This window comes from Eschrichtius robustus, chromosome 8 (assembly GCF_028021215.1).
Source record: "Eschrichtius robustus isolate mEscRob2 chromosome 8, mEscRob2.pri, whole genome shotgun sequence".
NCBI classification, from domain to species: Eukaryota; Metazoa; Chordata; class Mammalia; order Artiodactyla; family Eschrichtiidae; genus Eschrichtius; species Eschrichtius robustus.
Window position 1 is genome coordinate 94228092 of NC_090831.1, and position 15514 is coordinate 94243605.

General features: G+C 33.8%; 1 protein-coding gene across 1 annotated transcript in view; it reads right to left on the minus strand.

The window, feature by feature from the left end:
- Positions 1–853: 853 nt before the first annotated feature.
- PPP1R3A (protein phosphatase 1 regulatory subunit 3A) overlaps positions 854–15514 on the minus strand; it is a 35239-nt gene continuing 20578 nt past the window's right edge. The window contains exons 2-4 of the mRNA XM_068550325.1: positions 5374–5432; positions 5153–5277; positions 854–3235 (exon numbers count right to left, since the gene is read on the minus strand). Coding sequence (XP_068406426.1) covers positions 854–3235; positions 5153–5277; positions 5374–5432 — 2566 coding nt within the window. The remainder of the gene's footprint in view (positions 3236–5152; positions 5278–5373; positions 5433–15514) is intronic.

The following is a 15514-nucleotide window of genomic DNA, read 5'->3' on the forward strand; positions in this document are numbered from 1 at the left end:
TTCTGAAGCAATGCTTCTGGAACTTTTAATTTAAATTTCCAACTCTGAATAATAGTTGACGTCAAAATTGTTCAGCTGTGTTATACAGTCTTCCTTTAAAAGAGAAAAATATTGCTTAAAGACAGGCCATCCCCCAAATTTTGTAGAACTGAAAGATCATCTCTTGATTGTTTCAGTCTTTGTCAAATTTGGCTTATGAATGCCCTGGCTTTGTAGGTATGCAGGATATAAAACATGTGTATGTGTATTAAGTGTTATTCAAGTACACAATGTGTTTCTTCAGGTTAAATCTATACATTTCAATATGCATGGGTGTTGTTCTTAAAAATATGCAATCAAAGTTGAAAGATTCCATTTATCAAAATGTGCTGATAAATGATACAGTGGTAAATGCAAATTTCATGGTCAGTATTAAAAGACCTAAAAAAAAAGTCCTCTGCCATTGTCCATGTCTTATCTATTTCTAAAAACAGTAGAGGGAAAAATACACTCAGGAAAAAAAAAAATGAAGCTTTACTGCAAAAATGAATTCAAGAAATGGCACTTTAAGTAGTGAAGAGACATGAAGCATTGAAACTTCATAGCCTGCTAAGGAGCAACAGCTGTACCTAATTTCAACTTGACGTGCTTCAGATCTCATATTCATATAGGTATTTAATGATCCAAACATAATGGTCCTATATAGAATAATTACTTATATGAAGGAGCAAACTTCATACGCATTCCTTTCTAAATGATCCTTCAAGAGGAAAACTGCGCTGGCTCTTTGAACAACGAATAGTCTCTTTCACCAATCCAAATGTTTGGGGCTAAATAGCTTATCTTTTAAGAGAGAATAATAATAGTGCTGAGGTTACTTCTTTTTGACAGACTCTTTTTGTCTTCCCCCTTCCCAGCACAGCCAGTACAATGAAAAAACGTAGAATGCCAAGCCGGTCATTAAGTCATACTGATAGATGGTTACAAGAAATATCAGAAACAAAAGGAAATAAGGCATTTTAGAGTTGGTGTATTTTGAAAGCAGAGATTCCCTTTGAGCTTGACTTTCCTGGGCAGGGAGACTGTCAGAAGCAGGGCTCTCAGATTCCTTGTCTCCTGAAGAGCACAGTGATTGTCCAGAGTTTATTAATCCTTCTTTTTCATTCCTTGCCTCTTCCATGTTCTCAAAAGCTTCACTGATTAAAATTGTTGACCCTAGAGATTTCTCCACACTGCATTCTCCTTGTTGGACAATCTGGCCTATACATCTTTCCCTCCTACTACCTGATGTCACTATTCTTGAACTTTTGGAAACTTCTTCAGGTGTAGACGCAGGATGATGGTGATTCTCAGCACCCTGGATTTCACTTGTTGGATTGCAATTATATTTTGATTTAGAAGAAATAGATTGGAGAGTCATGGTAGTAATTGCATTCTCTATAGCAGTGGCCTGTTCATGAGATGGCACTGAAGTTTTAACATGATGATTAGAAATGTGAGAGCCATTCTGAGAAGCTCTATTAGTGTCTGAGTTTAAAGCAGAATGAATAATGGCATCTATATTCGTTTTCTGTGATAATTCTTGGATCTGCCCATGATCTCTATTTTCTGGAAGTATTATTTTGTCTGTTGGTAACATTCCCAAATGTAAATCTAGTTTTGAGGCTGCTTTTTGATAGTCTGTAATGACCTGTGAGGATTCTTCTACAGATGTTGTATTTCCAGTGACACATTTCTTCCTGTCATGTGTCTTCCCAGGATTGTAAATAGATATGGTTTCTTCCTTCTCCATTTCATCTACATGTACATTACAAATACCTAAACGTGATTCCTTTTCAAAATCATTGTCATAGATTACACCTACTGTATCTCGTTGACAAAGGGTATCATGTGAATCATCATTTCTCCCTTCATGTGGATCAAACGCTGTTTCCTTTACCTCGATGGGCCTGTCACTTCGTGCTGTCTCTTGAGGTAGCTTAGCAATTATTGCTTTTTCTCTAGCAGACATGCTTTCTAGAGTACTTTCTGATGTTGTCTTAATTATATAAGCTGTACCTGTTTCTGCTTTCTCAGTAATACCATGATCAGCTAGAGAAGACAGTTCACAGCTCGCTGTTTCTTGGCAGGTAAACAATTCTTCTGTAGGATTAGCTTTCAAACTCCTTGCATTATCTCTTTTTTCCCACACGTCTCCACAATCTGCTTGTTCTTTGGTCTGCTCTGTTATATTTGTCTTACTCTCTCTTGCTCTTCCCTGACTTTCCAGAACATTCCAACTTTGTTTATGCTGGGTGTTCTTATTTTGATCTTCGGGATTAATCCAAGCTGATTTTTCTTCTTCAACTTGGAAAAGATACTCATTCCTCAAAACATTTCTATTTCTTGGTAAACAAGCTTGACCAGGCATCCCTCCTAAAATAGTGCCTTCACTAGTCGAGAGATCAAGGTCTGAGGTTGTTAACGCAGCTTCCTCACAACTTAGATTTGTCCTTGGTGAATGAAATGTATCTGCTCTGATTGACTGGTCATGAATTGGGGTATCCTTACTCGGCAGAGCAGTTAGGTCTCTGTTACTGGCTCCCATCCCTTCCACACTTATTTCAGAGTGGCTCATCTTCCTTTCTTGGTCATGTAAGATTGACTGAAAATTTTTGCTGTGTTTTTCATTAACACCTAAACATATTCTTTGCTCCTCCTCCTCATTCTTACCATTGCCATAAGCTTTCTTGGAAGATCCTTTTTCTGTAGATTCTTCTGAATGGAAATCCGAACGGAAATCACTTCTTAAACATTCCCGATCTTTTACTTCAGTCTTTTTAGCTTCTCCTTCACGTTTTTGATTAAGGTTGTCTGCCATTAGTTGATCTGCAGAGGGACAAGATATTTGCACTCTGCCCCTCCCTTGGGCTGGATTAGCATTGTTATCCAGTACTTCTTTGCTACCAATATGTACTTGCACTAATTCATCACTACTAGTATTTCCCAATGATGGCTTGATTTCTCCCATATCTAAAGTAATTTCCTCTGAAGGTTGATAACTACACTTATTTCCTGAGGAATATTTTTCATTGTGGTAAAACTCTCCCTTCAAGGATCTTTCTGCTGATGAACTTGAAGACAAAGGCCTTTTAAACAAGTCAGTGTATACTTCATCATGGATTTGCTTCTTCTGTAACCCCTCGGCTTTATTTGGAAAATTGACTGTATTCTTTTCATCTCTGGAAGCAGTACTTCTTATTAAATGTTGATTTATCTTAAGGGATAAAAACACAAAAAATAATGATCAAATGATTTTAAATATACAAAGCAAATTAGATAGGTTTCATTAACTTGGCTAGTAATTATCTGGTATATTTCCTTGATTCATTTCATTTGTGGATTTTGCACAAATTGTGGAAGCTGGATGTTTTGGGGGGATCCTTGTAGGCTATGACTTGGGAATGAGATTAATAAGAAAAGGGGCCAAAATTAATCACTCTCTTTCCTAGCTTCCAAATATCACATTGTATTATTCAACTATTCTTGCTTGTCATTGCACTTTCTCCTCACTTAGGAGATACACATTGATAGCTCCATGCTAATCAATTAGAGAGCAGCTTCCTAGATGCCCCTTTCTGCATTTACACTTGCTGTAGGTGCCCCTATTACAGTTTCTCTTATTAATATGTTTTCTGCAAAGCCTCTGCAAACTATTAATAGCAAAACGTCACTCAAAGAAAAGTGAGGGAGTTAATGTCTCTGCAAATTCTGTTTTAATGACCCTCTGCCAACTGGTACTCAAATGTATTTGAGCTCTTCAGTGATGCCAACTGTCAGGATTTAACAGTGAGATGCCTGTGTTTTTTTTTTTTTCCCTCATAACTGACATTTGCATGATCTCAATAATTATATGCAAATCTTACATTTTCCCCTTCTTCTCACATAAGGCTCATGTTACTTGTCAACTGCACAGCTGTCTTGTAAGCCAATGCCTGTGGGTTCCACAGATTTGGTTGTATTTCCATCTATTATAGAGCTTCATTGTTTTATTCGTTAACATCAGCATGGAGCAAATTAGCATCTAAATTACAGCTCCCTATTCATTTATTGGATGTACAATCTCAGTAACTTCTAAACAAACTTTTATATTTGAGTCTGCTGATTGTAATGAGGTATATTGGTGAAGTATGTGATTTTTCAGGGCCCTTTCATTATATTCTGTGGTTTGAAAAAGATGGCGATGTTAACTTTCAGCTGGTGAGAATTCTCACAATGGGTGACAACTTTGTAGTTTCTTAAAGTTGGAGCAAAGTAAATTGCATACTTTAGTGATGCAGCTTCCATATCACTATAGAAAGGGTGGAATGTGTGGGGAAAGAGGTGAGCTCCATTTCTTTTCTGTTTCAGCACGGACACTTGAAGAGGCAAATGTCATTTTAATCTTAGATGATTATGAATCCATGTATCCTAATGATATGAGCTCCAACCAAATACAGTAAAGGATAAATTGCATTATGTGACTCATTTACTCCTATTTCTTCCTTTGTGATAAAAATGCTATCTAAACCATCCCCCTAAAAATCCCAAATAGATTGAATGTTCACCAAGTGTGAAATTTATGATAACAAATTTAATACTAAATTGTACAGTTCTGAATTTGTTTCCTGTTTGAAAAATATGGCACAGGCTATTTTATCCTCATTTGGTAATTTAATACTTTCCAATGATATAGAACTTAGAGATTCTCACAGATGGAAGTAAGTTAAAAAAAAAAAAATGCTGCTAAATGCAAGAATCAGACTTGTAGAGCTGGACAGAACCCTAACAATCATCTAGTCCAGCCCTCTCATTTTACAGACGAGTTTATGATAAGTGTACACTTGTCACAAAGATTAGAAATGCACATCAGGATAGTACTACCTCTTCTGTAATTCCCACAAACTATTACTCAGAGCCACTGGTAAATAGGTAAGAAATGAATGTCATTAATTTACCAATGCAGAGACCAGAAGCAACATACTGAAATCAAAGTGCCTTGTTGATCAAGCTAGAGATGCAAGGACAGAATAGGCTGCGCTTTCACATTTGCAAATTATTTATTAGTTGAAGCTATTGAAAGGCAGGCATTGCAGCATCTTTGAAGCATAAATGGATTCATCTTCTCTAATACCGAGGCAACCAGAACACTTACCATCAAATCTAATTCTTTTTCATTATGTTCATCATGTTCCGTGTTTACATCTTTTACATTCTGATTACTGGTTTCCAAGTCTTCCTTGTCCTCATGAGAAAACACAATTGTTGGGATATAGGTATCTGAAAAGTTAAGATAATTGCACCTATGTAAGATTGTTATAATTGTAGGCTTTAACAAAATAAATATATTCGGTTTAAAAATTAAAGAAATATTACCTGTAATCTTTGAATTCTCAGAGTTATTCTCATCTGATGTTACCAGTGATTCTTCTTTACTGTTAAGTTTAAAACAAAATGTTATACTTTTTTTCTGGGACTATATTTCTAAGTATTTTTATAGAGGAGGAAATTCAAACCAATTACAAGCCAAACAAATATTATATAACCTTTCACATTTTCTTGCATTACTTTGTATATTTTTAAATTAAATTGATCTCTTAGAATGATGCAATAATATATATTAGTTGTAGAAAAATGTAAAAATTATTTACACAATTCCATAATTCTAAATAAAATTATTTTACTCATATTAAAACACATAACCAAAGGAAAAATATATGTAAGTGTAGATTATTCCATCATTCATGAATTTAATCTTTGCAAGTGAAAACATTTTTCTCTTGTTTTAAATGATGAAGTTTTATGAACTGACAGTCCATTTGTGGTCATTGAAATTACTTTCTAACGTTCCAATTATTTTTTTGTGTTCCATTTTACTCAAAATTCTTCCAGTTGAACTGACATATTATTAACTCTCTCTCTCTAGAAAAGGAGAAAAAAAACAAACTTACTAGAAACTGAAAGGCAGTTAAATTTATACCCAGTTTAAAGACTTCATGTGTGTATTGCCAAAGGCCAGTTTTACAACCAAGACTTTAGATCATTCATATGGAAGCATACATTTTCTTTCTTTAAAATAATTCAGGTTATACTAGCTTTTCTCTCATATTCTGCATGCTTATTGAGAAAGATAAATACTTTTTTCTTTCAAATGTAATCTGTTTGTAGGTGTATTTGTGGAATTATAAGAATTTAGATTTGTCCATGACACTCAGCAAGAAAAGAGTTAGTGAAAAGCTCACTTTGTGTATAATTATGTCACAAATCAGTCTATCAGAAATGATTGGCCCAGTCTCCACATTTTCTTGTACTGTCTCAGCTGAATTTTCTCCTAGTGGCTTTTCTCAATGACTTTTTTCTGCAATAAAAGAAATACAGAGAGTTCACAATGGCTGATAAATTTGTGTAATAGAGCCTAGTTTTCGTTGCATGGATAATGTTGATTCAAACCCCAGAAGGCTAATCTTGTTTCAACAAATCACAGGAAAATTGCAAATTCTTCCATCTTGACCATGTAAGAAGTAATTCAGCTTTGTATACATTTTATGATGCTTAATTTTAGATTTACCAAAACTATTTGGTAGCTTGAAGTGGGCCCAGAAATGAAAATAATGTTTTTACCTAAGTATAATTTTATTAGAAAAATATTGTATTTCCAATAAGTGATACTGCTTTAATCTATAAATCTATATTGTATAATGAGGCCTATAATTATGCAAAGATTCGATTTTTGTGGAATCCAACTGCAAGCTGGCACATTTTTCTTTCATAGAGTGCATAGAAAATCTATGTACTCTTAAAAATATATAAACCATTGAACAGCATTTAATTATCCCTTCTTTATCTTTAGTCCCATAACAATGCTGAAAATCTCATTTGTAGAGGGAAAGATCATAACCATTTAAAGCTTTTTGTTTTTGCCTAAGCAAAATGCTATTAATCATTTTTCTTATTAAATTCTCTAAAATGCTTTAATTTTTTAAATGATTGCATCAAAAGGAAAGAAACCTGCTTTTAGCTCACTTTGGGGACAAATAATTAGGTGTCAAACCGTGTATTATTATATTGACTTCTTACAAAAACATATAAATACAGAAATATAGGAAGGAAATCTTAGATTCAGGGGTAAATACAAGAAAGAGAACCTGAAATAGATGAAATTTAAATGTTATATCAAATATCTATTAAAAAATGAATAGGAAATGTGTAAGACTTCTACAGGGAAAAGAATAAAATTGTGTCAATAAATATTAAAGACCTAGAAATTATTGAGAGATATACCATGTTCATAGATAGGAAGAAGATTGTGAAGATATTATCTCCCAATTTGATCTACAGATTCAATTCAATTCTAATCAAAATTTCAAAACAGGTTTTCACAAAATTTGAAAATATAATTCTAAAGAGAAGAATAAAGGACTGAAAATAGGTAGACTACTGAGAAATAGCAGGGTAGAGGAACCTGCTCTACCTGGTTTCAATAGTTCTTATGAGGATATAGTTATTAAGACAGTTATATTGGTACAGAGACAGGCAAGTATTGAGAGCTTAGTAACAGATCCCTACTTATCTAGAACTTTGGTATATGACAAATATAGCATGTCACCAAGCAGGGAAATAAGGGACTTTTCAGTAAATGGAGATGGGGAAAGTGGCTACCCTCATGGAAAAAAGATGAAATAGGCAAAACATATATTCGATAATCAATTCCACATGGATTAAGGTCTTAAATGTCAAAAACCTTGAAATTCTTAGTAGAATATGTAAATATCTTTCAGACGTCAGAGTAGAAAATGTTTTCTTAAATAAGAAAAAAAAAGTGACTATAAAAAAAGATTGTCAGTTTAGCTTTATTAAAATTAAAAATTTTTGTTCATTGAAAGACATCTTTATAACAGAAAAATATAAATAAACTGGGAGAAGATGCTTATGTTATACAAAATCAACACAAAATAAATATCAAGAATATATAAAGAACTTCTACAAATCAATAAGAAAGCACAAACATTTCAATAGAATCAGGGGAGAGGAGCAGACATTTCACAGAAGAGAAAATACATATGGCCCATAAGCACATAAAGGATGGTCAGCAGTATTAGAAAACAGAGAAATGCAAATCAAGACCACAAGGAGATGCTATTTTATACTTATTTAATTGGTAAAAATTGCTGTCAATTGCATAAATTGAACCAATCCAAATACCTATCAACAGAAGAGTAGATACAAAACTTGGAATACCACAAAAGAAATATTATAAAGCACTCAAAATTAATAAACTACAGGAACATACAACAATATGGATAAATCTTAGCAACATAATACTGAATGAACAGTGCTAAAACATTACATCAGAGGAGGTTCTTTTTTATTGAGCTAAAACCTACTAAAATAATTTAAATATATTTATCAAGGAATACATATAATATAATACATAGAATATAACAATAAAGGTTGATTTTCAAGATTATGGTTACATCAAGTGGGGTGAGTCAGAGGAAAGGAATGAGCAAAGGAAATGGTGAGAAGTCGATTGTTTTGAGTGGTAGTTTTGCAGGTGTTTATTATATTATTTAAAATATCTAAATGGTTAAATTCTAGTTTTAGATAATTTATTAAGGCAAATGGGTTGCTGTCTGGCCAAAATTATAGGATGTTTATAGATAAAATCCCACTCCAAAATCCAAAGTGTCTGTTATATGACCAATTACATTTAATTAAAACCACTTCAAAAAATTTGAGGAAAAAGGCAAAGAACTTGATGGTTGATGAAGATAGGACCCACAACTATATACAATTGTGGTATAAGTGAAATATGTTAGTGAATATTTCTAGTCTCCCCTTTATATTCCCTGAGTCCTTTTGGAGCAGGGGAGTTTCTTATTGATCTGTATTCCCAGTGGCTAATACATTACCTGACACATAATAGTGGCATAATAAATGCTGCTGAATAAATGCACAGTGTCCTTTCTACTCTTCCCTTCTGTCCACCTCTTGTCAAAATTATCATAACATTATTCTTCTTTTCTTTCCTCATTAAAATTTATTTTCATAAAAGATTCTAATAAATTAAAATGTGCATATTTTTGTGTGTCTTGTAATGTTTACCTCCCACTCCAAAGTTAAAAACAATGTTTTTAATTATGGGTTTAAATAGCTAAACAAAAATTTTAAAATCTTCTAATATAAATTTAGAAATTGAAAGGTCAAAAAGGTATGTAGTTTGTGGAGGGATAGTTCATTTCTCGTGCACCTTAAATCATATAATATAGTCACTAGTATTATTTAATCATAGGAGGGGTCATTCATTCTTCTAATAGATATTTTGAATATCCACTATATGCCATAAGTTCTAATAAACACTGGGAAATCAAAGATGAATAATATATATGTAGCCTCTTACCTCAAGGAAGCTATAATGTAATGATGGAAATAGACACATCAACAGGCAATTATTATAATGTGATAAATATTATAATAAATAATTGGATATGATATTCTCTAGAGAAAAAAAACAGAAATGAGGAGAGCACTCAGTTGGAAGAATCAGGGAATTTTTCACAAAGGAAGTGACATTCTAATTAGGTTTTAGGGGAAGTAGGAGTTCCTCAAATAGAGAAAAATGGTAAGGTCATTTCAGGCAGAGAGAATAAGAAGCGGTCAAAGAAGTACAGGTAAGAAAGCACAAAAAGAAGAGAACCATCCAGGAACAATGAGATGTTCAGAGGGTTTGGACTGTGTTTTGAGGAAAGAATGCCAAGGAATAGAACTGGGGTTGGTTTGAGCCAGGTTTAAACGGCTTAACATGCCAGGAAATGTGGGACTGAATTTTTTCTGTACTTTTAAACCAGTGCTCCGGTTTCTGGGGAGGGGAGTGGAGGAGTTAAATGGGAGAGAGACACCATCAGATTTACATTTAGGGACCAATCTCTGGAAGTACATTTAAGGATCTATCTTAGGAGATCCTGGATGGGATGAGCCATAGTGAAGCAGGAAGACAAGTCAGGAGGCTCCTTCAATATTTCAGGCACAAATTATGACTGTTAAAGGTGATGGCAATGAGGAAAGAGAAAAGGAATCAAATTTGAGTTAAACTTTTGATGTAGCATCAGTGCGATTTGTTGATCAATTCCCTGAATGTAGATTTTAAAAATGCCTTCTTTCTGCCTGACCTTGGCTGTGTTCATGAGATTTAGAAGTCAAGTATTGCTCTTTCCAAGACCTAAGCAAGGGAGAGTTAAGTCTGGTGGTTAACCGGGGCTCCTGCACTGTTAAGTCGGTAAGGTCTTGAATTAGTCTGCTGACTGATTTCTGATGTCTTGCACACTGGGTAATCTGCTTCTCAGGTGCCCATGTAGACACCTTTCAGCCTTTTTCTCTAATCTCTGGTACGTGTGCCTGGACAGTGCATCAACAAGTTATGCCTATTTTCCTGGCTTTTATTCTAGTCAATTCATAGCGAAAAAGAGCAGAAAGACCTGGATTCAAATCACAGTCTTTCCTGTTATTTACCTTACTAAGTCACTTACTGGCCATGCGACCTCCAACAAGATACTTAACCTCTCTGTATCTCGTTTTTCTCCAAAATATTGCCTAGTCCTTACACAGGGCAATTATTTATCATAATTCTCAATATGTGGAAGTGTTTAATAAATGTATTATCACTACTGTTATTACCATTATTATTAGTGACATGTAGTAAATACCACACTGATCATTAGTTCTATACTGCCACAGTACCCGATTCCCGTGCTTCTCCTTTTACTTGGAATTATGTATATTTTTTAAAGTTTACTCCATTCTCTCATATCTTTAATTCACAAGTTACTTTTTTTTCCAGAAGTTACTTTCAAGAGTAAAATCTGCAGCCCATGATGACATACTCGCTTAGTCTTTCTAAAGTATACTCTTACTATCAGAGGACCACCCTCCAAAGAAAGATCACTAGATCATCAGTGAAAGTAACTTTTTATTTAAAATACAAATACAGTGTGCATGGGAATGCTAATTCACACTTTCTGCTACTAGCCAATTGATTTATTCACTGTCAGAATTTAGTCACCCTGTTAATATTCCTGCAGTTTCTGGGTATGTGGCACTTATTCTTTTGCAGTTATGGTTAATTTTAACACTCTCAAAATGTAGTAGTTTTAGTATAAGTAGTAATATCATTTTTCCTGAGTTTCTGTAATGCTATTGTGCTAAAAGCCCATATGTCTCTTAAAATATGAGTAAAACCTGTTCCACCCAGTCTAAGTCTGAAGTGATGGAATTACCCAACCGGTCAGGGTAAATGTCAGGATTAGGTTGTAGGCAGCAGAAATGTAACTCTGTTCCAAGAGGAATCAAAAAGTTGGCATAAAAAAAGGATCATTTCCAAAATGAGTCATGAATGTTGCATTTGTGTCTCTTTAACACTCTGCTTGAAAGTACTCAGCAATGCCTAAAGAAAACCAACTTGGAATTCTTAGGCATCAACTCTCACTCTGATAAACAGCTAAAAAGTCAATATTGAACTCTTCAAGAAGACGTAAGTGTGCCTTCTTTGTTCGAAGTTTGTGCTCTCATTTGATTTTCTCTACCCACTCTCCCTAAATGAATGGAGAGATTTTAAGTTAGAAATATTATGTACCTCACTTGAAATTTTTTTAAAGACACTTAAGAAGAATATATCAGGATTGGCATTGATAAGTGGATACTTACAGAAATACTGAAAAGGTTTTCCTGGAATAAATAATTACATATTGTGTACTGTTTATTTTCATAATTTTATGGTGATATTTCTCTAAAAATTGACTTTCTAGTATTCTGACATTTTATAGCCATGAATTGGAGGAGTGAGGAAAGCAGAAACTTGTACTTAATGAGAGGTAAAGTTCATAATACATTAACCAACTACTAGGGCTTAGTATCTATTCCTTTGGTGTTACAGTACCGATAGTCTTCTTTTGATCAGGAATAAAACCAGAACAGAAGAGAAATATTTGATCAAAAGAGAGACAATTAGAGCAATAAATGTCTAATTGTGAACAGAAGTGTCTCAGGAAAAAGTTTAAAGGCATAATGCAAGAAGGAATTTAGGATGAAAAGATGAATTAAAATTCAGTTCCTTGATGATAATTCCACAGAGGAAAACAAAATGAAGACAGTTCTGCATTAATAATGGGGATTGAAAGAAGCAAGAAATAATCTCAAAGAAAAAACATCAAAAATTTTAAATGGCTTCTATTTCCTTTAGATGCCGAATCTGGAGACTAATAACTAATATGGTAAAGAACATGGTTTTTGTGGGATTCCTCATCTTCAAAGTGAAAGCTCTAGATTAGATTAGGGATATCAAATACAATACTCTCATGCTGGCCTCCTTCTCTCGCACCCATGGCAAGCACTGATAACAGGTCAAGGGACTTCCTAGCTGAGACCAGATTGAGCCCCGTGATCCTTCTCTATACAACCAGGCAGCCACTACCCCTTTATTTCTCAACCCCTTTATTGCTCAAAATGGAAACAATTAGCCTTTCTCAATTTTGACATTAAATAACATGCTTTCCAGTTTTAGGAGTTCCATATTTATGTAGCTAATAGTATTCCATAAATATAATTTTGAAATGTAATTTGGAAATTTCTTAAATTTGTTTTCAAAAGATATAAATGCTAGTAGGATCAATAGAAATAACCATTAACTTTGCAATACAAAGGTAAATTCTCAATTGAATCTTATGGTCAGCATTTCAAATTTAATACCTACAGAAATCCTACCCACACAGTTTGTGAGCTAGACTTACATTATTTATAATGCAGATTATACAATGATTTATTCCCAAATTATTTTACTATGTCCAGGTAAAACTTTTCAAATAGTGGAACATTATCAATATCTACAAATGATTGGGATAAACGAACATATTGGATAATACATATGATATAAGCTAATTTATTACTTTTAAAATGTAAGCATAAACCACGGCAAACCACAAGCCCCTTGAGTAAAGTCTAGTGAACTGCTCAAGTATTCAAGTAACTAAGAACATATCACCACATTAGTGACCAGATGGTTTTATCAAGTCACTTTCCTGTTTTCCACAAACCTGAATTGCTATGTTCCTAAAAATCTTCTCTATTTCTTTTACTAAATTAGAACATTGCCCATTGCCTCAGTGCTTGATCTTGAAAATATATTGAAAACGATGGTACGATGCCTTCTTGATGCAGGAAATTTCAATAGCAGAGAAAGAAGCAACTAAAAAGCATAACCTTGTTGAAGAATTCTTTGGTAAGTTTCTTTTCCAAAGTTGCTTCATTTCCTAACTCTTTGTCTTCTGCCAAGGATTGCTGTTTCCAAATCTGCTTTGTCATGTTAAATCAGTGGGTGCTATTTTTTCTTGCTCACCCACCCCACAGAAATCAGGGAGAAAAAATTATTTGGATTTAATTCTGTGATTGAATCTAGGCATCATGTGCAATTTTGTAGAGATGGGATCTCCTTAGAGTGTCTTCTAAAGGAGTACTAAATTGCGAGAATCTAGTGCTTAATTAAGTCAAACCTTGGAGGTTCACATGTGAACAACAACAACAAAAATTGTAGGTTGCTTTGGGAGAGATGTAATTACAAGCAGAATCCATGAATTTTCAGTGGAAGAAGAGTTATAGGTAAACCTGGCCCAAGGGACTTCTCTGCCACAATCTGCCAATTATATTCTACCAAGAGAGAAATGTAAATGTTTTTAAGTGATGGATACTGGAAAAACTAAAGAATATACATCAGACAGATATCAGAAAAAAATTCTTAACTTTATTGGTCTAAAGTCCTTATTTTACCTGAGTTCTTAATGGAAGTAATTGTTACCAGTGGAGCATGTGGGTAACAGAAAAATTAGTCATTGTCCGGCTGAGACTCTTACTACTTCAGAATTCTGACATTCTGATTCTCCACAATTGCCCTACAAAGTGATTTCTAAGAACTTTATACAGCATCCATCTTTTGAAAATTATCAGAGTATTGTTAATATCTATTTTTTTCCTAAGGATACTAATTTTCAGGCATTATTTCCTTCATAAAGATATTGATTTGTTTGTGTTTGTGTAAAAAGTCATTATCACAAAGTCATGACTATGAGCTAACTAATGCAATTAAGGAAATCCGGATTAAACATGTTTGCTCTGTGAAATCTACATATAAGTATCACCTAAGATATTTGGTCTGTTAAATACTGAGATTTGACATCCAAGCTCTACAGAATTTGTATTAAATATGGTTTTGAAAACTGTTTTAAGAAAAGGTAATTTAAAATGTAAATTGATATTCCCAGTGTATGTGTGGAAGGGTTGTATTCGGAAGGGCTAGGGGCGAGAAGGAAAACAAAGGAGCATGAGACTTCCTGACTGAAATCAAATCATTTGGAAGTGACACTTCTCAAAAGGATCTGTTGCCCAGCTGAGGGTGGCAGCCACTCCCCTGAGCATCTGTGCCCGCTATTGTTCCCCAAGGTAGTAAAGTTTACATGGGGTTGTTCGTTTTGTTTTTTCTTTAGTGGGGAACAAAGTGCCAAACTTCTCCAACTCTTTCCCCAGCTTTTCTCCTATTCCTGGCTCTTGACAGAGAATTTCAAGCGTGTATCAATACTCTTCCCTTTATCTGGAGAGTAAATCAGGTGAAATGATGTATAATTCAGTAAAATATTGGTAAAACAGTTCTTCAGTATTTCGTATAGGAGATGGTAGGTTTTATGTTCGTAAGAAAAATCACCAAATATCTTAAATATAATAATAGGGCCAACAAAAGTCAGGGCATGCCAAATCAAGTTAGAAATGTTAAAGTACTGCCTTCCTGTTATTGCTTTTAATTAAATGTGAAATTTAAAAGTTATGAAATCATTTTTTAAAATCCTAGGACCTTTTATTTATGGCTATGCAATTAATAAACGTCTTGTATTTTCTCTAAATTTAAAATTCTTTTATATTTAAATTTTTTTTATATTATCAGCTACTGCTTTTTAGTTTTAATAAGTGTTTAGTAACCTCTATCATATGAAATCCATTGGAATTCATTTCCATTTTCAAGAAATTCAGTTTCACAAACATTTTTAAACTAGCTACTCTACTTATGCTAATCACAGCATAAATTGATATATCAGGGAAAAGAGAAATATGGTAAATTGGGTTGGATGGTTTGTGTTAAATTCCAAATAAGAACCCTATTATCAAACTGGATTTGTATTTAACTGCATTTGAAAAGTTTTCTAGGCAGACTCAGGAAGTCTTAAAGCATTATTTCTAAATTTAATGCTTTTGTGAACTTACGTCACACATTAAAATCATCTTAATGCACCTTTTTGTCAAATCTTCACAATAAGATTACAAAAGGAAGGGAGGAGAGGATACATTTAAAAAGCAAATGAAAAAGAACTCAATGGAAGCCTATTAGGCTACCTGTTGATGAGCCTGTAAGAGAGTCATTAATATGCGGATCATTGACATGATAGGCCATAATGACTCCTCCAGGGACACTCATTCTATTGTG